The 19,551-nt window shown below is 37.6% G+C and overlaps 5 protein-coding genes across 5 annotated transcripts; 2 read left to right on the top strand and 3 right to left on the bottom strand.

Annotated features, from left to right (window-relative positions):
• Nucleotides 1-5,246: 5,246 nt before the first annotated feature.
• On the bottom strand, nucleotides 5,247-7,908 carry LOC141898761 (ubiquitin-conjugating enzyme E2 W-like). The gene is made up of 6 exons (XM_074784842.1): nucleotides 7,869-7,908; nucleotides 7,447-7,538; nucleotides 7,260-7,362; nucleotides 7,012-7,167; nucleotides 6,714-6,789; nucleotides 5,247-6,562 (listed from the first exon to the last, which is right to left on the bottom strand). Exons 1-6 carry the CDS (start codon nucleotides 7,881-7,883, stop codon nucleotides 6,549-6,551), a joined length of 456 nt encoding a protein of 151 aa, XP_074640943.1. The 5' UTR covers nucleotides 7,884-7,908; the 3' UTR covers nucleotides 5,247-6,548.
• Nucleotides 7,909-7,994: 86 nt separating this feature from the next.
• On the top strand, nucleotides 7,995-10,755 carry LOC141898734 (inositol monophosphatase 3-like). The gene is made up of 5 exons (XM_074784803.1): nucleotides 7,995-8,457; nucleotides 8,567-8,732; nucleotides 9,037-9,132; nucleotides 9,211-9,402; nucleotides 9,514-10,755. The coding sequence occupies exons 1-5, from the start codon at nucleotides 8,134-8,136 to the stop codon at nucleotides 9,792-9,794; spliced, it is 1,059 nt and encodes a 352-aa protein (XP_074640904.1). The 5' UTR covers nucleotides 7,995-8,133; the 3' UTR covers nucleotides 9,795-10,755.
• Nucleotides 10,756-10,785: 30 nt separating this feature from the next.
• On the bottom strand, nucleotides 10,786-12,548 carry LOC141898733 (exonuclease V-like). Its single transcript, XM_074784802.1, has 3 exons — nucleotides 12,382-12,548; nucleotides 11,836-12,075; nucleotides 10,786-11,725 (listed from the first exon to the last, which is right to left on the bottom strand). The coding sequence occupies exons 1-3, from the start codon at nucleotides 12,488-12,490 to the stop codon at nucleotides 10,968-10,970; spliced, it is 1,107 nt and encodes a 368-aa protein (XP_074640903.1). The 5' UTR covers nucleotides 12,491-12,548; the 3' UTR covers nucleotides 10,786-10,967.
• A 451-nt stretch (nucleotides 12,549-12,999) lies between these two features.
• Nucleotides 13,000-15,329, top strand: LOC141900128 (uncharacterized). Its single transcript, XM_074786883.1, has 2 exons — nucleotides 13,000-13,498; nucleotides 14,211-15,329. Exons 1-2 carry the CDS (start codon nucleotides 13,102-13,104, stop codon nucleotides 14,687-14,689), a joined length of 876 nt encoding a protein of 291 aa, XP_074642984.1. The 5' UTR covers nucleotides 13,000-13,101; the 3' UTR covers nucleotides 14,690-15,329.
• A 123-nt stretch (nucleotides 15,330-15,452) lies between these two features.
• On the bottom strand, nucleotides 15,453-19,335 carry LOC141898508 (mitochondrial enolase superfamily member 1-like). The gene is made up of 16 exons (XM_074784432.1): nucleotides 19,155-19,335; nucleotides 18,505-18,607; nucleotides 18,308-18,423; nucleotides 18,143-18,229; nucleotides 18,023-18,049; nucleotides 17,868-17,908; nucleotides 17,578-17,609; nucleotides 17,457-17,495; nucleotides 17,226-17,308; nucleotides 16,990-17,024; nucleotides 16,816-16,903; nucleotides 16,602-16,736; nucleotides 16,351-16,522; nucleotides 16,172-16,271; nucleotides 16,011-16,092; nucleotides 15,453-15,935 (listed from the first exon to the last, which is right to left on the bottom strand). Exons 1-16 carry the CDS (start codon nucleotides 19,227-19,229, stop codon nucleotides 15,819-15,821), a joined length of 1,332 nt encoding a protein of 443 aa, XP_074640533.1. The 5' UTR covers nucleotides 19,230-19,335; the 3' UTR covers nucleotides 15,453-15,818.
• Between the last annotated feature and the right edge of the window lie 216 nt (nucleotides 19,336-19,551).

Below are 19,551 nucleotides of genomic sequence, written 5' to 3' on the forward strand. Positions count from 1 at the left end.
ACACTGTCCCGTAAGAGGACCCGATTTTTAATACTATCCCGTGAGAAGACCCGATTTTAGATACTGTTCCGTGAGAGGACCCGATTTTAGATGCTGTCCCGTGAGAGGACCCGAATCAACTTACTGTCCCGTGAGAGGACCCGGTTCAACACACTGTCCCGTGAGAGGACCCGATTCAACACACTGTCCCGTGAGAGGACCCAATTTTAAATACTGTCCCGTGAGAGGACCCGATTTTGAATACTGTCCCGTGAGAGGGCCCGGTTTCAAATGATGTCCCGTGAGAGGGCCCGATTCAACACACTGTCCCGTGAGAGGACCCGATTCAACTTGCTGTCCCGTGAGAGGGCCCGGTTTCAAATAATGTCCCGTGAGAGGGCCCTATTCAACACACTGTCCCGTGAGAGGACCCGAATCAACACACTGTCCCGTGAGAGGACCCGATTTTTAATACTATCCCGTGAGAAGACCCGATTTTAGATACTGTCCCGTGAGAGGACCCGGTTCAACACACTGTCCCGTGAGAGGACCCTATTTTAAATAATGTCCCGTGAGAGGACCCGAATCAACTTGCTGTCCCGTGAGAGGGACCGATTTTGAATACTGTCCCGTGAGAGGGCCTGGTTTCAAATAATGTCCCGTGAGAGGGCCCGATTCAACACACTGTCCCGTGAAAGGACCCGATTTTTAATAATGTCCCGTGAGAGGACCCGAATCAACTTGCTGTCCCGTGAGAGGACCCGGTTCAACACACGGTCCCGTGAGAGGACCTGATTTTAAATACCGTCTCGTGAGAGGACCCGATTCAACACACTGTCCCGTGAGAGGACCCGAATCAACTTACTGTCCCGTGAGAGGACCCGGTTCAACACACTGTCCCGTGAGAGGACCCGGTTAAACACACTGTCCCGTGAGAGGACCCGAATCAACTTGCTGTCCCGTGAGAGGGACCGATTTTGAATACTGTCCCGTGAGAGGGCCTGGTTTCAAATAATGTCCCGTGAGAGGGCCAGATTTTAAATACGGTCCCGTGAGAGGACCCGAATCAACTTACTGTCCCGTGAGAGGACCCGGTTCAACACACTGTCCCGTGAGAGGACCCGATTTTAAATAATGTCCCGTGAGAGGACCCGAATCAACACACTGTCCCGTGAGAGGACCCGAATCAACACACTGTCCCGTGAGAGGACCCGAATCAACACACTGTCCCGTGAGAGGACCCGATTTTAAATACTGTCCCGTGAGAGGACCCGGTTCAATACACTGTCCCGTGAGAGGGCCCGGTTTCAAATAATGTCCCGTGAGAGGACCCGATTTTAAATAATGTCCCGTGAGAGGACCCGATTCAACACACTGTCCCGTGAGAGGACCCTATTTTAAATACTGTCCCGTGAGAGGACCCGATTCAACACACTGTCCCGTGAGAGGGCCCGATTCAACACACTGTCCCGTGAGAGGACCCTATTTTAAATACTGTCCCGTGAGAGGACCCGATTCAACACACTGTCCCGTGAGAGGACCCGGTTCAACACACTGTCCCGTGAGAGGGCCCGATTCAACACACTGTCCCGTGAGAGGACCCTATTTTAAATACTGTCCCGTGAGAGGACCCGATTTTAAATGCTGTCCCGTGAGAGGACCCGAATCAACTTACTGTCCCGTGAGAGGACCCGGTTCAACACACTGTCCCGTGAGAGGACCCGATTTTAAATAATGTCCCGTGAGAGGACCCGATTCAACACACTGTCCCGTGAGAGGACCCGATTTTAAATACTGTCGTGAGAGGACCCGGTTCAATACACTGTCCCGTGAGAGGACCCGATTTTAAATAATGTCCCGTGAGAGGACCCGAATCAACACACTGTCCCGTGAGAGGACCCGAATCAACACACTGTCCCGTTAGAGGACCCGATTTTAAATACTGTCCCGTGAAGGAACCCAATTTTTAATACTATCCCGTGAAGGAACCCAATTTTAAGTACTGTCCTGTGAGAGGACCCGGTTCAACACACTGTCCCGTGAGAGGACCTGATTCAACACACTATCCCGTGAGAGGGACAGTATTTAAAATCGGGTCCTCTCACGGGACAGTGTGTTGATTCGGGTCCTCTCACGGGACAGTGTGTTGATTCGGGTCCTCTCACGGGACATTATTTAAAATCGGGTCCTCTCACGGGACAGTGTATTGAACCGGGTCCTCTCACGACAGTATTTAAAATCGGGTCCTCTCACGGGACAGTGTGTTGAATCGGGTCCTCTCACGGGACATTATTTAAAATCGGGTCCTCTCACGGGACAGTGTGTTGAACCGGGTCCTCTCACGGGACAGTAAGTTGATTCGGGTCCTCTCACGGGACAGCATTTAAAATCGGGTCCTCTCACGGGACAGTATTTAAAATAGGGTCCTCTCACGGGACAGTGTGTTGAATCGGGCCCTCTCACGGGACAGTGTGTTGAACCGGGTCCTCTCACGGGACAGTGTGTTGAATCGGGTCCTCTCACGGGACAGTATTTAAAATAGGGTCCTCTCACGGGACAGTGTGTTGAATCGGGCCCTCTCACGGGACAGTGTGTTGAATCGGGTCCTCTCACGGGACAGTATTTAAAATAGGGTCCTCTCACGGGAGAGTGTGTTGAACCAGGTCCTCTCACGGGACAGTATTTAAAATAGGGTCCTCTCACGGGACATTATTTAAAATCGGGTCCTCTCACAGGACAGTGTGTTGAATCGGGTCCTCTCACGGGACAGTAAGTTGATTCGGCTCCTCTCACGGGACATTATTTAAAATCGGGTCCTCTCACGGGACAGTGTGTTGAACCGGGTCCTCTCACGGGACAGCATTTAAAATCGGGTCCTCTCACGGGACAGTGTGTTGATTCGGGTCCTCTCACGGGACGGTAACTTGAATCGCGGGTTCCGTTGTAAAATCCTGCGTGAAAAAGGTGCATTCATATCCCCTATTGTCCCCCTGGCCCTGCAGTAAATAAGAATTTATCGGTAGGCCCTTATGTATTTATAAATGAAATCAAAATGGAAAATGTAATAATTACAATCGATAGTTGAATTTATTTATTCATAATCGTTATAGACAGAATACATAAGAATATTGAGACTCGAAACCGCTAGCATTGGAATCGACGTTTCATGTAAGAATTCTACGTTTGTCCCGTGAGAGGACCCATGTCCCGTCACAGGCCCGGGTCCTCTCACGGGACGCTGCAGTTTAACTCATATGATAAAAAGGAGAGCGATTCGACATAAATTTCAAGGGGGTTATAAATAGATGGTAACCTTCGTAGTGTATTCCACTTACCAGGGGCACGCTTTATTAACCTGTGGATTCGAATCCTGAAATATAGATATTAAAGGTATTCACGCTGCACCCTGCAAGACCATCGCTTTGGGTGGACCATTGGCGTATAACCTTTAGATTATATCATTATCTAGTTTATACGTCCATGGATGGACTGATAATGACGTATAGGCGTATGGGCCATAGAAATGGATAATCTGATGGCATTCCATGCGAATCGAACATACATTATTCTACCAAGAAACAAAGATTAGGAACTTAAGGGATTAATTTCACCAGAGAAATGTGACCACATTGCAACAGCGAGCGTATGAATTTGGACGAGGCAAATTGAAAATTACTACTTTTATTGCATTGTGACAAAAAGCGCGCTTCACGGAGGGGACATTGCCGCAAGTAACCAAGCGGCAATTTATACAAAAATATTGAGTCTTAACATAATTCTTAGTGAAGCTGGGACCAGTCACGTCATCATCTTGGTTTACTTTCTTGATTTACTTTCTTTGACAAATGAGTTTATTTATTTCTTTCCTAACTTCGCTTCCCGATACGAGATATAGAAAGAAATTTACGGCGTAATTAGTAACGTAAATAAATGATAAAACGCCATGTTTTCGTGGGGATATTAACTGGGCAATCCAATGTGGTAGAGACAACCCTAGATAGGAAAACGTGAGGATGAGCATCATAACTGTGATTCGCTGTGACCTTTGATCCGTTTTTTTGTGATCACTGGACATCGCTTTGAGCTGTACAATATTAGCCACTATGAGAGCGTTAAATGTCATGATAAGCGATGCTGGGAGAAAAACGACAGTGATTATGTAAACCTGGGTAGTACTGCTGTGGCTAACAGGGTGAGTAGTGAAATAGCATCGCCCTGAAACGTAACGGATGCTAATGTTGTTCAGAGCCACTAATGAACAAAATGCGGACGTAAGGATGGTGACGATGCGTGCGATTCTTATATCTGAAACTTGGTGAACCAAAAACGGAAAGGATACGGACAAGAAACGCTCAAATGAGACGATCACCATAAACCAAGCAGATATGTGTTGCGCGACTGTGGGTAAACTATTCACGATAATGCATCGACTGGTGGAAATTATCGTAATCATTAAATGATAACCAAAATTCAAAGAAATGAAGTTGACCCAATACATGAAATGAAAGCATAAGACGACTGTATCGGATACAGCGATGGCGGTCAGGTACAGTGAGTATGTCCGCTGTCGCAATACTGTTACCTGCATTACAACCACGGTGAATGTGTTACCGACAAAACCGGTTAAAATGATTAGGGGTAAAGCAATCGAAGTCAGCCAATATTTTGACGGTTTCATTGAGGTAAAATTTGTGTAGCGATTTGATATCATAAAATTCCAATAAGAACCGTGTCTAATTGGATACGCAGAACTATAGTTTCCTTCCATTTGGCACAAGAAACTAGTTTTGATCGGAACTATGCGATCAGAGTTAGATTTGATTATCATCATCATTATTTTAAAACATAGATGCAAATGATTTTTTTAACCATCAGTATGATATAGGCCTGCAATATGGATCTCTGGTGGCAAAATATCAATATCTTAATATTTTTTTCAAAAACATATGTATATGCATATTTTTTTTTCATTTTTCAATATAAATCATAAATACCGGTATATTGGATTTGATTTTAAAATGCCCCGGGCTTGTTTTTTGAGAATTCATTCCCAATGAGATACTTCTAAATAACACAAAAACAATGTTTCACCGTACACACGAAAAGAGTTATTCATTTTTCACCATGCCACCTCCTTGAGTCCGTATACACTAAAATGTACATGTGATCATCAAACAAAATGCACGATGATCTGTTAATTTCGCTCCATGCATGTGAGATGCGCAACGAAGCGTCTTTGAGAAAAACATGAGCAACTACACGTCAACTAATGTGAAAACAAACAAAATGCTAAATTTTATTGTAAATCTAGTTTTTTTTATTCACATTTGAGAACAGTGATTCACCAGGTTAAATACGTATCAATACAACATAACAAAAGCGCAACAAACAATCACCCATATTCTTAAATAGGAAGTTTAGAAATATCACTGAAAATGCTATTTATAGAGAGACAGACTTTGGAATATCTGATCAGTTAACAGTTTTCTTATTCAATTCCTAATTTGAAAAAAAAGACTTATTATATTTACAATGCCTTACAATTTTCTCTTCCTTCATCAACCCTCCTTTCATGAACATAAATCGTTAAAATGAACTAAAAATATAGTTCTATCCAGTGAGCTTACGTCTTATTGGTGACAATAATATTGCCCGAAGACATAAAACTGCACAGCGTATTTTAAGAATAATATGAACATAAATCAATACAGGTACTACCATACGTACATGTCTAAAATTCAAACTCGAATGTTCTCTATGTATTAAATATACACTCATTTCATATTATTTCATGTAAAAAGATTTAAAGTGAAAAGAAACTAAATAAAATCTTGTGAAATTCTACCGTGCGACCATTTCAAATAAACCGAATTTCGAAAAGACTTCCTATATAAACTCCACACATTAATATGCAATATATTAAATATATCAACCACCCACCGCCCTCCCCTTCCCCTGATAACAATTCTAGTAACTGTGCACTAGGCTTAGTACATAAGAAACAAAGATAATGTTTCCAAACTTTAGACTGACACTACACTTTCTAGAAGTGTCTATCTCCATAACAGAGCCCTTGCCGCCCTATTATAGGCAATATACCAAAGCCTTTATTTCAACAAAGATAAAACACACCCTATCGAAATTATCTTAGCAGTAGGCAGCATTCATACCATTGCTTTTCTATTTTAGTTCATTGTCTGAGACCAATCATACTGGCCAGTTATACCATTGACTCAAGGGCAAAGAGTCGATGGTTATACCAAAAGCTTTTCGCACAAAAATCAACGCAGTTCAATCACAGTAAAACGAAATATCCCACAGTTAAAAATTATGATCTGTTTAAATTTTTACATTATTTGTGACAACATTTTCCAATAGAATAAGGCGTGGTGATTTTCACAATTAGGCGAAACTTATCATTCGCTAAACAGGTACGGAATTGGTGAATTAGTTTGGCACAACGTGACTAGCAATAGACAGCAAGGCTAAACAATGCGCATTGATTCCTTCACAACTTATAATTTCAGATCTTCTTTATGTAGTAAAGAACTATACCAACAATTAAGCTGTCATACAGAATCATCTGAAAAATAGAGCAGCAATGATACACATTATTACTTCAATCAAATAAAGAAACCGGTAAGTATTCTAAAATCATTTCAGTATTGATTTTAGATTCCTTAAAAGTTCAGTGCAGTTAGCCATTTTTTTCAATCAATTGATCAGGAACTTACCATGATACCACCATTTAGTTTTTTTCGGATTTTTGTTGCAAGTCTTGACATAAAATGCATTGTCAGGGGGTCGTTTCTGAAAGAAATGAGAAAAAAATCATCCAGCTTATTAGGAAATATATGTTCTGATGTTTTATCATGGAATCTACATTTTAAAGTAATACATGATTTAGCAATACTTATTACAGCAGGCAGATTTAATGAACTGATGAAAATGGGTCCAACTACAGTGAAAGTTGTCATATATGAGTTTGAAATATATTTCGACAAAGAGTTAAGGATATCAAATGAAAAGTACCTTTTCTTTACAGCTACTTAACATGCTAACAATGCTTAGACAGACTGACTGAACTGAAAGAGCTGGGGACCAATCATCTGTCAAGATAGACAAGCAGATGTGACCATTGCTATAAACATGTGGATGCAAAGGAATGTTATCACCGACAAACATCACCTAAAACATAAGAAAACATTATATTTTAATTAACAAACTGAAAGTTATCAAATTTCTGTAGGCAAGTTGCGGATTATTCTAGAAGGGTCTACCTGAGGTGAATCGAATGGATATCTAGAACTGAATTTGAAAAGCAACTGAAATTGTTCTCCTTCGAAGAGTGAACCTTCAGCTCCAACAATGTCTACAAACCACCTGAAATAAATCAAACCACACAAATTACTTCAAGAATTTTGAAAATGAATCGGTGGTTATAAATTCATTTAGTTGACAACTCACTCGGTTAAACTCGATCCCATCTGATCTGTATTAACTGTCACTCCTGGGGGTGGGTCTTTTTTCATCGAAGTTAACTCTTTATTCAGTCGTTTCTGAAAAATTATTCGAACATGCGATGTAACCAAGCTCACTATTCTATTTTTGGGTTTTGGCCGATTCAATTTCCATTGTCATTTCGTTTGGTTTGAGCCTGCCATTTTTGTACTACTACTATTCGGTATTCTATCTCTCCGAATCGACGGCGACGCACACAGGCATAACAGAGATTTCCTGTCATACTAATGCTAAGTAAAGCTTTGTCGTTACCCATAAACAAAAGCCATTCAGCAATTAGCAATCTATATTCGGTGACGTAGTTTCAATTTAATCTGATTAAAAAACTAATCACATGATCCAAAACAATGATCGCAAAAAATCTTTACCTCCATCGACGCCATCTTGCAAGAAATGAGTCAATTTCGGGACTCGAACCGCAGAGACAGGACGATTTGTGAGAGAGACACGCTAATCTCCGGACTCAACCAACTAGCGAGTCCCCAGCCGAATATTAGTGATGACGTTGCCACTTTTCGTTTTCTCCAAGGTCGCGGGCAAATGGCCATAATCAAGATTTGACAGCTAGAAAAGTTGCGCTAAAAATTATTCTATCACGGCTACGACAGTTAAAGATTTACTTCAGCATCAGTCATGGCTGCTGTCAGTGTACGTATGAATCCTCTTGGCATCACGCTTATGCTTTTGATATCTGGTTGTTCTATATTTTACTGGTTTGGAGGTGCTAATTTGTTGAGATCCGAACCGAAGATAAGTATGAAAGAGTTGCTGTGTGTTGGTATAGAACTGGCTAAGCGTGGTGGTAATAGAGTTAAACAAATACATGACAGCAATAAATTGGACGCAACCAGCAAAGGCAAAACGAAGGAAGGTGCCAAAGAAATGATGACAGAGGGTGATTTGCAGTCTCATCGTGCAATTGTGTATGGCTTTGATAAAGCTTTCCCAGGAATAAAGGTTAGTATCATTCCTATAGTAATAAATGATAAATATTCACTCAGATCTAAGATAAAAAATTTAGAATTATGTATGAAACATTGACGACATTATTGCCATTCGATTAAAGGTGATATCTGAAGAACACGAGCGAAAACCTGTGGACTTCAAAGTTATTCCAGACCTTGTTAAACAGATGAATGAAGTGGATGAAATCATAACCAGCGATGTACAAATTCCACTGAATGAAATATCGGTCTGGATTGATCCACTCGATGCTACACAAGAATATACCGGTAACTATTTTGCTCTTGATCACAAGATTCTACGGCAATTATGGTCAACTGCAGATACTATTGTTGAATATATTATTATCTTAGATGTTCTATGTGCACCACACTATCACTATGGAACATCTGTTGGACAGAAGTAATAATTGATATGTTTCATTCTATTCTGTTTGTTTAACCGCGATTAATGTAGAAACACCAGCTGTGTTCTACAATGTGTTCATCACTACTTCTGAAAATTTAATCTATGCTTGACTACTAAATTTTCATGTTTACAACAATCATGGAAATTGTTTTCTTTCAAATACAGAGGGCTTGACTCAATATGTTACTGTAATGGTTTGTGTGGCGGTAAATGGTCAACCGACGATAGGAATAATACATCAACCTTTTCTCAAAGAGACAGGTGAATTAACGAATGAAGAATATCAATTGAATGCAGTATTGAAACATTTGGCGACACCTTTTTTGTTTTGAATTTTAGCCTGGGGTTGGGTTGCATATGGTACGTCGAAAAATGTGAAAAATCAAGTAAATGAAAAAGACCAGAAAACCCCTATCGAAGGCAAAGAGGATCCTGTTAGGTTGATAGTATCAAGATCTCATGCTGGCAAGGTTGAGCCTTTGGTGAAAGATGCATTTGATAATGTAAATGTTATACCAGCGGGAGGAGCAGGTAGTTAGGCTATTTCAAACGTTTTGAGTTTTGATAATACATTCACCCTGCCATATGAAATAAGTACACTTAATAATCCGCTCGTACAAATATTTATTATTTTCGTTTTAGGTTATAAGACATTAGCTTTGATAAAGGGAGAGGCTGATGCATACGTCCATGTTACACGAATAAAAAAGTGGGATATTTGTGCTGGGAATGCACTTCTTAATTCTCTCGGTGGACGGATGACCACTTTAGATGGTACGCACATTGATTATCATGCCGAAAGTAACCCGGTGGTTGATCTCGGTTTGTTAGCAGATCTACGCGAACACGATGTTTACCGCAGTAAACTGAGTAAAATTGCGGAAGATTTAAAAGAATCATCACAGAAACAGCCGTCATCATAATCACATTTTGTAAATGATTTGATAATTTTTGACATGACTGCATATTATCTTCGGAAAAGGGCCTCTTCTAGCTTTTCGTGCATTTCGTCTTTGAGTTTGACAATAATTTGTGTATTTATTTACCAGTACTCTCTGACTGCTAAGGTCACCACCGCTACCATTAATTTTAGCTTGGAAAAACAAAAATTGCATCTGGCAATCTGAAGAACAAAATGTTTTCCCACCACTTTTTAAAAGCTTAGGAGTTAAGTTAATGATAATCATCATGTAGTTATTTGTAGAACATGTTCATGCTAGTAACTTACAAGAATTTTCAACATTCCATTTTCAAATGTCGCATTGATGGTGGAATTCTTATATTTTGTACTTCACTTCCTAATTTTATTTCATTTTGCCTTGAGATTAATTCTTGATGTTGTATACTTGAATGTTCAATATTGGCTACAGTTCAAATGGCACTGAAAAGCCAGTCAAGCTGAAGAGATCGATATTCAGTACAGTAACGACAAGTATTTGAAAGGATTGAACAATCAGCTAAGACTTTTAATTTATTTTGACTATCATTTTGTTGTTGATTTTGGTTTTATATGTATATTAGTTATTCAATCATTATTTCTTAACTTAATCATTCACAACTGTATAAAAAATTGAAATTTTTACTATAAAGATGTATGTATTTATACATTATGTATTCTCTTGGTTAACACTATATGACAAGAAAGTTTAGTTGTGAAGCTCTTTGTATATCTTGGTATATGTACTACTATTGTATTAATGTATTGTTTGCAACTGTTGTGTACCAGCTCACCAGATATTTCCTTCAAATATCACTGTTAATATTATTCATTATTTCTATAACTCATTGGATTAAATTCCGAGGTTTTCACAGCATTGTACTATAACTCATTCAGTATACTCTTGTCATCACTGCCTTTTATTAGAAATAAAGACTTTTTCTAAAACATAACTTACAATTGTCTGTACAAAATTTGTTTGGATAATTGCATTTGTAAATCAATCAATAGTTCACTACAATAATAAAAAGTCAATACATTTGATGTATATCTTATTCACTAAGTTTCGGGAATTGTACATATAAAAATTACATCAATTGTTGGACTTTATCTAATCTAATTTATATCTAATACAAAGTCTATGGTAATGATAGTTCCCTTATTTGTCATTGATCTGGTTATTTTTACCACATAGTTTTGCTTTTTGTTCACGCCAATCACATATCTCGGAGAAGTCGCATCGTTGACATTTCCACGCTTCCTCTATATCAACCCCTGAAGGTTCGCGTCTGCCTAGCCAGAAATCCATATAATAATCATATTGTTTTTTAATCCATTGCTCGTCATTTTCGACCTGGTCGAAACCGATAGTTGTCTGGTTGGCTTGATGGCAGTATTCAATCAGAACACTATTGATACATGTTAAACACTGAGATTTTGTAAAAAGACTTTCCAACAACAAATCTAAGTTTCCACATTCTTTGTTACCAATTATATGTTTTGTGGCTAGTTTCATTATCTCTTCACCAAATTCTTTTTCTAGATCTAAACGAAAATTTTGTGCAATAACTTCTTTCATTAAATTACCCTTCACAATATCATTGAATAATTCCTTGTACAACAACACTTGAAGATGGTGGGAATGTTTTTGTGATTTTGATGGCATTCTGCAATCATTTCGAGTCTTGAATTCTAAAAGTTCAATTTCCATAGTTTCTGGGTCACAGCGCAGTTCGTCAATGATACCCATGAAAAACACATCCTTTCCAAATGGAGCTCCAAAAATTGGTACCTCTCGACAAACCTTGGCTCCCTGTAGTAGCTGGTCAATTGATGTCAAAAGGTTGAGCACTTTAACTGCAAATATATCCTCATCCGATGTAGTTTTTATCTTCACAACATCATGAACCTCTAACTCTTAAAAATGAACAAAATATTTTGTAGGTTAAATACAGCAAATACTATTCATAATTAAAACGAATTAAATGAAACCAAGAAGTGAGATTTTAACAGAATATTTCACTAACCTCTAGCTAAGTGAAGATTTGACCCAGCGGTAACTATTTTACTTTCTTCAATAGGAGGTATAATTTGTGGCACAAGGAACGCCACGCCAGTAAGTTTGTATATCATTTGATGTTCACACCATGACTGACTGATCAAGTCAGACACCCACAGATAACCGCCACGAATTCTTTCCAGCGGGTTCTGGCCTTTGCTGCTTCTTTTCTCAAGTAAAGAAGAACAACTAATTGTTAAAACACCACCTGAAATTCAAAACAGTTTTAAATAACAATAGGGAGGCCTAGCTTCACAAAGACAGAACTGAAAAGTAGTAGACCCCATAAACTATTCGATTTAAAGGGTAAAGCTACAAATCAGAAGTTGGTTAAATTTAACCATGTGAGTGCTAATCATCCGAACAAGTCCAAGGTTTACCAAAACTTGGAGTAATCACTGAATAATGATTACTTGCGGTAAGTAATTTTCTTGCGGTTGAAAAAGCCGCCATTTTGTTGTTGGTAACATGGAAAATCCGTTTAATAGAGAAAAAGATGATATTTGGGAATTACCTTCATGATTTTCATTGATCTTGATTTTCTCACGATCTATCTCAGTTGCAGCTAGGATAAGCACATCATCACTTATTTCATCACCCCACTGGTCTTCAAATTCAGCCATCTAAATGAGTTTGCAATCGAAGAAAAAAATTAAAACAGATTAAATTTCCCTGGGCGCAGCCATGTTATTTTTGCTGCAAGAAACGTAGGTTCGAATCCTGATCATTATTCTTACGAATATGACTTAGTTTATGATTTTATTTGTTTCATTTCGATTGATTTTGTGATAATTGACAAGCAAAAATAAAAAAAATTCTATGAAAATATATCAAATTCAAATGTTTTCTCTAAATAGTAATCTGGGATTCGAACCTCCTTCTTATTTAGGTACTTGTGCGTTTCTATAGAAACCATATCACTACGCTATCGGTATGATTTGCAATAATCATTCGGTTTATGGACCAAAACAACACTTAGAAAATAGATTTGTGTATTGAAGTACCAACGACATAAGAATAGATGCACCATTTGATTGAATTTGAATATGAACTATATCATGAGTAAAATCTGCGAAGTTTTACATTGTATATATAAGGGGTAAACTGGCGTCACTTCCGGGTTCGTTTTGACACTAGTAGTAGTGATTTTTTAGGTTTACTGCACCGTCTTTTTGTTCGATTCATCGAACATGGGGACATTAAAATAACTCGGGACACGACGAGTCACTCAAAAATGGAAGGCAAACACAAAAGCAACAAGAAAAACCATAATAATGGATCATCTCCGTCAGAGCAAAAATCCGATAAGAAAAAAAATTCCGCAAAACGCCGCAACCGAAAAAAGAAACGAACGGCAGCCATCGGTGGGAACAATACAATCGATTGCGATAGTAAAGTAGCGTTGTTACAGTTGCAAAATGCAACTGCATCAACATTGACCTGTGAAATCAACTGTGAAGTCAATAATAATGATTCGGACGTTAGTGTTACTGCCGTGAGCCATCAACAAGATTTTAAAGAGTTAAAAAAGAACAACAGTGCCATAACAAGTAATGGTAGTCATGAAAGGATTCATTCTGATGAAGCATTAAAAGGCAATTCAATTGTCCCTCCACAGAGTACAGTTACGGGTAAATATTAATTGCTTAATGATTTTGGTTTCTATACTATAATAGGTAACAGCATTCCGATCTCCAAGAAATTAATGAACTCAAGATCAGACAATGATTCCAGATCAAAAATTTCAGATCATATTGCTTCAGTAACAGAGCGGCAATTATAACTATCACTATTTACCTAGCAATTAAGACGAATATAGTGGAGGCAACCAGTTTGATAGGCGGGGATGGCCTCCACTTTTGCTTGCAATCACTATGTCATAAATTGAGTATTCGAACAAAATTATAAGCCTGAAGACACTGATACATGACTTCTGACGACAGCTTCAAATGGCGTTTGAGCTTTCGATGCTGAAGAAATTCTTTAACAAGCGTGCACGCACACTTATCAATACCTCGTAGACATAGGCCTAGTTATTTTGTACTTAAACACTGAATTACTAAGCTGTGCTCTATTGTAACTTAATACAACAGCACATTCTTTATGTATATGCTTTCAACTTGTAATGAAGAAATGAATCAACAACATATTGCCTGCATGTCACATTATATTGGGGGCATTAACCGCTGGTGTTCAATTACACGTATCCATTGTTAGTTCATCTGTTTACCTCGTTTACTGGATAGACATATATTTGTTAAGATTACCTGTTATGCTTTCCACATTTCAGCCTGGCCATAGAACTATTAGTATTATTTCCAAATCTTATACTTTATTTTCCAGGTACTGTATCAGAGAGCATAGTTGCCAATCTCCGTGCTATACACATCAATGATCAGAATAGTAGTAAAAAACTGAAAAAAAGTTCATCTTCCGGATCTTTAGTTTCAAAAAAGATATTCAAATCCGTATCGAAATCTAAATCAACAACTTCAGCTACGCCATCGAGTGGAAAATCTAAACAGTCAAAAATTAGTACTTCACAAATCGTCTACAACGAGAGTCTGCGGTGGGAAGAACAAACAAATGACCCAACAGAGGAGGAAAATCGATTGAAAGTTTACAAAATGAACCGCAGGAAACGATATCTAGCAGAAAGACAACGTCTTGGCCTCGATTGTTCAGTGTATAATAGTGGTTCCAGTTCATATTCGGGCAGTAGTTCAGACTCATTACCTACCGATTCTATTGTGCCAACATTTGCCATGAATCCGATCCATACACATAGGACTGATATGGACATACGTGTAAACTGTGCTTAACCCATTGAAATAATAATAATCTTCTAACAATTATTCTTGAAATAGGTCAAAGCTGGCTTTTCATAGTGCCAAATTCCCTGTCTGTTAATTCAAATTTTTTAATGAAGCTTTACACTGTGTGGAATGTATTGTATTGGATTTTAATGCATAATCAAACCATTAGTTGTTACTCTTTACTACTCATGTAAAATGCAGGTGGTTTTAGTTTATTTGTCTCACATGACTGCAATGGAATGTTTATTTCATATACAACACCTTTAAGATTTGAGCGCTTTAATTTACCTAGAAGTCTAGAGTTAACTTAACAAATTCTTTCCTTAATACTTGTGATAAACAACTGACTCCGTACATACAATGTATTTTCTACCAAATTTTACATCACATTTTGTGCCTATTTAATATTTAACAACAGTTTAAGCTACCATGTAATAGTTTTTAAGATTAACATGGGGTTTAAACCCTTGTACAAGATATATATCAATGAGATTTTGGATTGGTAGTTGAGTGATCAAGTATTGGTAATTAAAAATTACTTAACTGGAGATAGCATTTAATACTAAGCTTTATCTGTTTTAAACCCACACCAACAATATTTGCTAATTCAAATTTGAGTACCGGTATGCAAATATAACATATAATATATGCAGTGATTGATATTTGAATCAAATAAAAATTATGTAATCTCCTAGTTTCGAAATTATTATCTTTTTATGCCTGTTTGTTGAGATCAACCCTTCCTCAAGATGACAAGAAATACGTAAAATGATTTATCAACCATTTATTTTCAGAGAAATAAATAAAAGATACAAATAAATCATTGCCAACCCTTTCCGTCGAGGCATTAGATCATGAATATAAATACTGTATAATTAAAATATAAGATTTATGATAAACGTATTAAAAGAATTTAGCACCACATTTTTGTAGATAATCAATGGCCCGCAAAAGATAATTAGAAACATACTTTCCATTTAGTCATTCATATTCATTCACATGATATTATCACACCTTCGTAGATATTCATGAAACATTGTCTTTAACACATATTATCCACCAATAAATTCCCAAACGCCCATATCATGGCTTTATTTTTCAAATATTATGACTTAAATAATTCTAAATTAATAATCTAAATTATTTCAGGTTTGAATTTCCCTTCTTTGAACAGCTGCTGCCACTTCGGACCATTAGGATATTCGTAGTCTATGAGCGATTGTTCATGCATCTCGCAACTATATCCAGCCATCTAGAAGAAACAACATTATTACTTCATACCAAAAAGATGCCATTGTGAAAATCCATAAAAAGTAGAATGTCATACCGTAGGAGCTAGGTAGCAGGCATTTCTAGTGCGAACAGGGTCTTTGAAATGTTCGTGTAGATGATCCACATGTTCTATCACTCTACAAGTTAACAGAATTATACCATTCATAATAGAGAAAAAAATCCAATACAGCAAACATGTAAATGGATATTGTTTACTTTTTGCCTATGTCAGTACTGATGCATATAATATTGAAGAATTGCAAGTGCTGCACTAATTCACACAACCCAACACCGCCAGCATGTGGACAGACGGGCACTGTAAGAAATGGAAAATATTATGAATGTTCTAGAGCCTCAGAAGATCTGATGTAGTGAGACAAAAATCTTGCATATACCTCCAAATTTCTCGGCTAATAGCATAATGGCAATGTTTTCATTGACACCTCCAACTCTTGCCGCATCAATTTGACAGTATTGCATTGCTTCAGCTTGTAAAAACTGTTTGAACATAACGCGATTTTGACACTGTTCACCTGTAGCTACACCTATACCAATAGGATTCAGAGCCTAAAATTGAAACACACTTGTACGCATAACAACGATCGTCCTTCAATAGCCATGACATTTTTTTTTGCACTATCAGTACCTTAGCTATAGCAGCATGTCCAAGTACATCATCAGGACTGGTAGGTTCCTCTATCCATAAAGGTTTGAACCTAGCTAAAGCCTTCATCCAATCAATTGATTCCTGAACATTCCAACGTTGATTAGCATCAGTCATCTACAAATAGCAAAACTATTTTCTTTAAATCTGAAACGAAATTGAAGTATTTAACTACCACAGATTCTTTGTTATTAACCATTTGATTTTCATATCCAATCTCTTCTCGGATTATAGTACAGCGTCTTATATCATCTTGCAGATCTGCACCAATTTTCACCTTGAATCTGAGAAAATTATATCAATTGTCTAACAAGCATGTACACACTCAGCAGTGAGTTTTAAACACGATTAAAGGATCTCATGGACTTACTTAGTGAATCCATCAGCAAGGTATTTTTTGCAAAGCTGCAATGAAATAATGTTAAGCGCGATGACTGGTTGAGAAATTCAGAGACGATTCTTTTTAATGAAGTAATCTGGATCCTGTTCAACGGCGTGGAATTTGACTTCGGAGTTAATCCTATCTTAGCTGCAGCGTCACTGATGAGTCTAACATCATTCTTAAAAGTTTTTAAAGGCTTAAAACGTCTCAGAATCTTGACTTACCATTCGTATCTTATCATCGCTATATCCAATCCATCCACAATGAGTAGTGTAAGCTGGAAAACCAGATTCTAACATCGCTTTTTCTGAAAATGGATATTTACAATGTACAAAATCTTGTATCATTATAGGCCTAATAGAAATAGAGCCGGTAATTATTAATGCTAGAGCAATGATGAAATATTAATTGCATTAATTCTGACTAATGTTAATTTAAACGAACGTAACCCCTACCACGTATTTCTTTTCCTTGTTGACCTTTCCTAAGGATATCTAGAATTGAAATATTTTAGCCTACAAACAACCTACCAGGTACATGTATACAAAAATTATTAGAATTGGTAGTCATATTTACCAAGAGCTTCCTCTTCAGTCAGAGCATCTGATCTGTAATAGAAAATACAATATACAGACCTTGTGATTATAACTATTTAGAGCTTGTAAATTGAAAAGGTTTAAAATTAAATGAATAACACCAGATTCGCCGTAAAAACAATACAGCATCTTAAACACTGTATGCCTACCCAGTCATAGTTTTAATGAAAGTAATGTTAGATTTTGCTATTGACCTAGGGTATCGTTTTTCTTCCAATTGATCTAAAAAACAACAAACCAACAGGATCGATAGATCATAGAACAACTTACATATAACGGAAATCTATCAAAGAAACAATTTCTTCTGGTCTCTAAAACATACAAAAAGGTTTTACCGATTTAAATTACTTCAAATGAAAATTCCTTCAAAATGTTAAGATCTACCCTCGGCACTCGGATTTAATCTTCCATTAAATAATGCTTACCATATCTGCTAGTAATTTCCACACTGGCTATAAAATAATCACAAAATGCATAGAACTGATTAGGCTACATATGAAAAAATATAATTTCTTTATAGAATAATTCAATCTAAGAACAAGTACCTTATTAGACATTTTTCCCCATAAATCCCACAATGCATTCAAGACAGCAGCTGTAGCAAGGTGTATAACACCTTTTTCTGGACCTATCTGAAATAATAAGAGAGATTTACTATACTTCTAGCCTACTGACTGAGTATTTCATAACAAACCTTTATCATAGCTTACCCATCTTAGTTGGCTGTCACTTGTCAACTCGCGATAGAATTTCCCAAAGTTACAGAATATATCAGTTGTATTCCGTCCAACCACAAACCTGGCTAAAGATTTCGCTGCTACAACAACTGGAAGAGATCAACTAAACAGTTAAATTGATGTCTACAAAAATCAGAAATAATCTAAAAACTGAGGATGCCCTATCTTACCTATATCAGTCCCTCGACCAATTGTAAATGTCAAGCCATGGCCTTCGTGCTTGCCATCTCCTTTGATAATCACATAAGCACACGAATAATCAGGGTCAGGGTGCTAAAAATATAAGACGGGTGATTTTAGTACTGAGACTTAGGTAGCCTATCTGACTTTGTTCTTATCGGTAGCTAAGTGCATATTGATAAAGTTATTCTAACCATATAGGCCTAGTGTGTCCTATTCAAAGATTAATTCAAGGTGGAGCAGGACAGTATAGGCCTAGGCTGCAAGTCATTCCTTGGGTTGACAACTCATATTAGAAAAAGAAATTCAGGTAAATCTTAAAATCAAGAAGTTTGAGATTTATGTTTAATGCAATTATTGATCTCATGAAATAAATGTGAAATTTAAATGCAATAAGATTGGGTTGAGTTTCTTGAAATTTGCAAAATTTGTTTTAAAAATTGAACTAGCCTGGTTTAAAGACATCGTAAATCTCAGAAATTCTCTCCCTCTCTGTACTTCTTAACTCCTCATAGTCTACCAAAAGATAGTCAACTCGCTAATTTAGGCCTAAAACAGACATTGTGTTGTTCTATCATTTTCCCTCAGTCATATAGTCATACTTTAACTTTACAACACTAAAACAGTCAATTGATTTTACCATAGCATCGGATCCATCTGCATCTAATGATGTTGGAAAGCGAATGTCTTTAACTTGTAATGATGAGATTTTCATGGTTGATGAGCATTTGAACCACGGTCCGGATTATGTGTGTGTGGAAGGTTTACACCTGTCCGTCAGTCAGCAATCAGCTGTGATTGTGTGTGACGCGCGCGCTCGGGTCGCGACAAATGCTTCAAATATGTGGGTCATCAGCGATAATCACTGATCGCACACTCAGATACGACCACGTAGACCTATAAACGATAACTGAGCTTATTTTTGAGATGTTCCATTTCTGTATTTTAATCTATTATCACGGGCCGTGAGCCATTTATATTTTTGGGGCTCGATCCTTACGCTGAATCAAGGGGAATTTCACAAGAGTTTGGGCTGT

Source organism: Tubulanus polymorphus, chromosome 2 (genome assembly GCF_964204645.1).
Source record: "Tubulanus polymorphus chromosome 2, tnTubPoly1.2, whole genome shotgun sequence".
Lineage (NCBI taxonomy): Eukaryota > Metazoa > Nemertea > Palaeonemertea > Tubulaniformes > Tubulanidae > Tubulanus > Tubulanus polymorphus.

Bases quoted from the DNA above. Each gene is read 5' to 3' on its own strand.
- LOC141898734 (XM_074784803.1), top strand. From the start codon at position 8,134: ATGGCTGCTGTCAGTGTACGTATGAATCCTCTTGGCATCACGCTTATG. The intron at 9,133-9,210 runs GTGAATTAACGA...TTTGAATTTTAG, and splicing joins ACCTTTTCTCAAAGAGACAG to CCTGGGGTTGGGTTGCATAT. The intron at 9,403-9,513 runs GTAGTTAGGCTA...TTTTCGTTTTAG, and splicing joins TATACCAGCGGGAGGAGCAG to GTTATAAGACATTAGCTTTG.
- LOC141900128 (XM_074786883.1), top strand. From the start codon at position 13,102: ATGGAAGGCAAACACAAAAGCAACAAGAAAAACCATAATAATGGATCA. The intron at 13,499-14,210 runs GTAAATATTAAT...TTTATTTTCCAG, and splicing joins TCCACAGAGTACAGTTACGG to GTACTGTATCAGAGAGCATA.
- LOC141898761 (XM_074784842.1), bottom strand. The intron at 7,363-7,446 runs GTGAGTTGTCAA...GATTTATTTCAG, and splicing joins ATGGGATCGAGTTTAACCGA to GTGGTTTGTAGACATTGTTG. The intron at 7,168-7,259 runs GTAGACCCTTCT...CTTATGTTTTAG, and splicing joins ATCCATTCGATTCACCTCAG to GTGATGTTTGTCGGTGATAA.
- LOC141898508 (XM_074784432.1), bottom strand. From the start codon at position 19,229: ATGAAAATCTCATCATTACAAGTTAAAGACATTCGCTTTCCAACATCA. The intron at 18,608-19,154 runs GTAAAATCAATT...TTATATTTTTAG, and splicing joins CAGATGGATCCGATGCTATG to CACCCTGACCCTGATTATTC. The intron at 16,093-16,171 runs GTAAACAATATC...GTTAACTTGTAG, and splicing joins AGTACTGACATAGGCAAAAA to AGTGATAGAACATGTGGATC.
- LOC141898733 (XM_074784802.1), bottom strand. From the start codon at position 12,490: ATGGCTGAATTTGAAGACCAGTGGGGTGATGAAATAAGTGATGATGTG. The intron at 12,076-12,381 runs GTAATTCCCAAA...TTTGAATTTCAG, and splicing joins GATCAATGAAAATCATGAAG to GTGGTGTTTTAACAATTAGT. The intron at 11,726-11,835 runs GTTAGTGAAATA...TTCATTTTTAAG, and splicing joins AAATCTTCACTTAGCTAGAG to AGTTAGAGGTTCATGATGTT.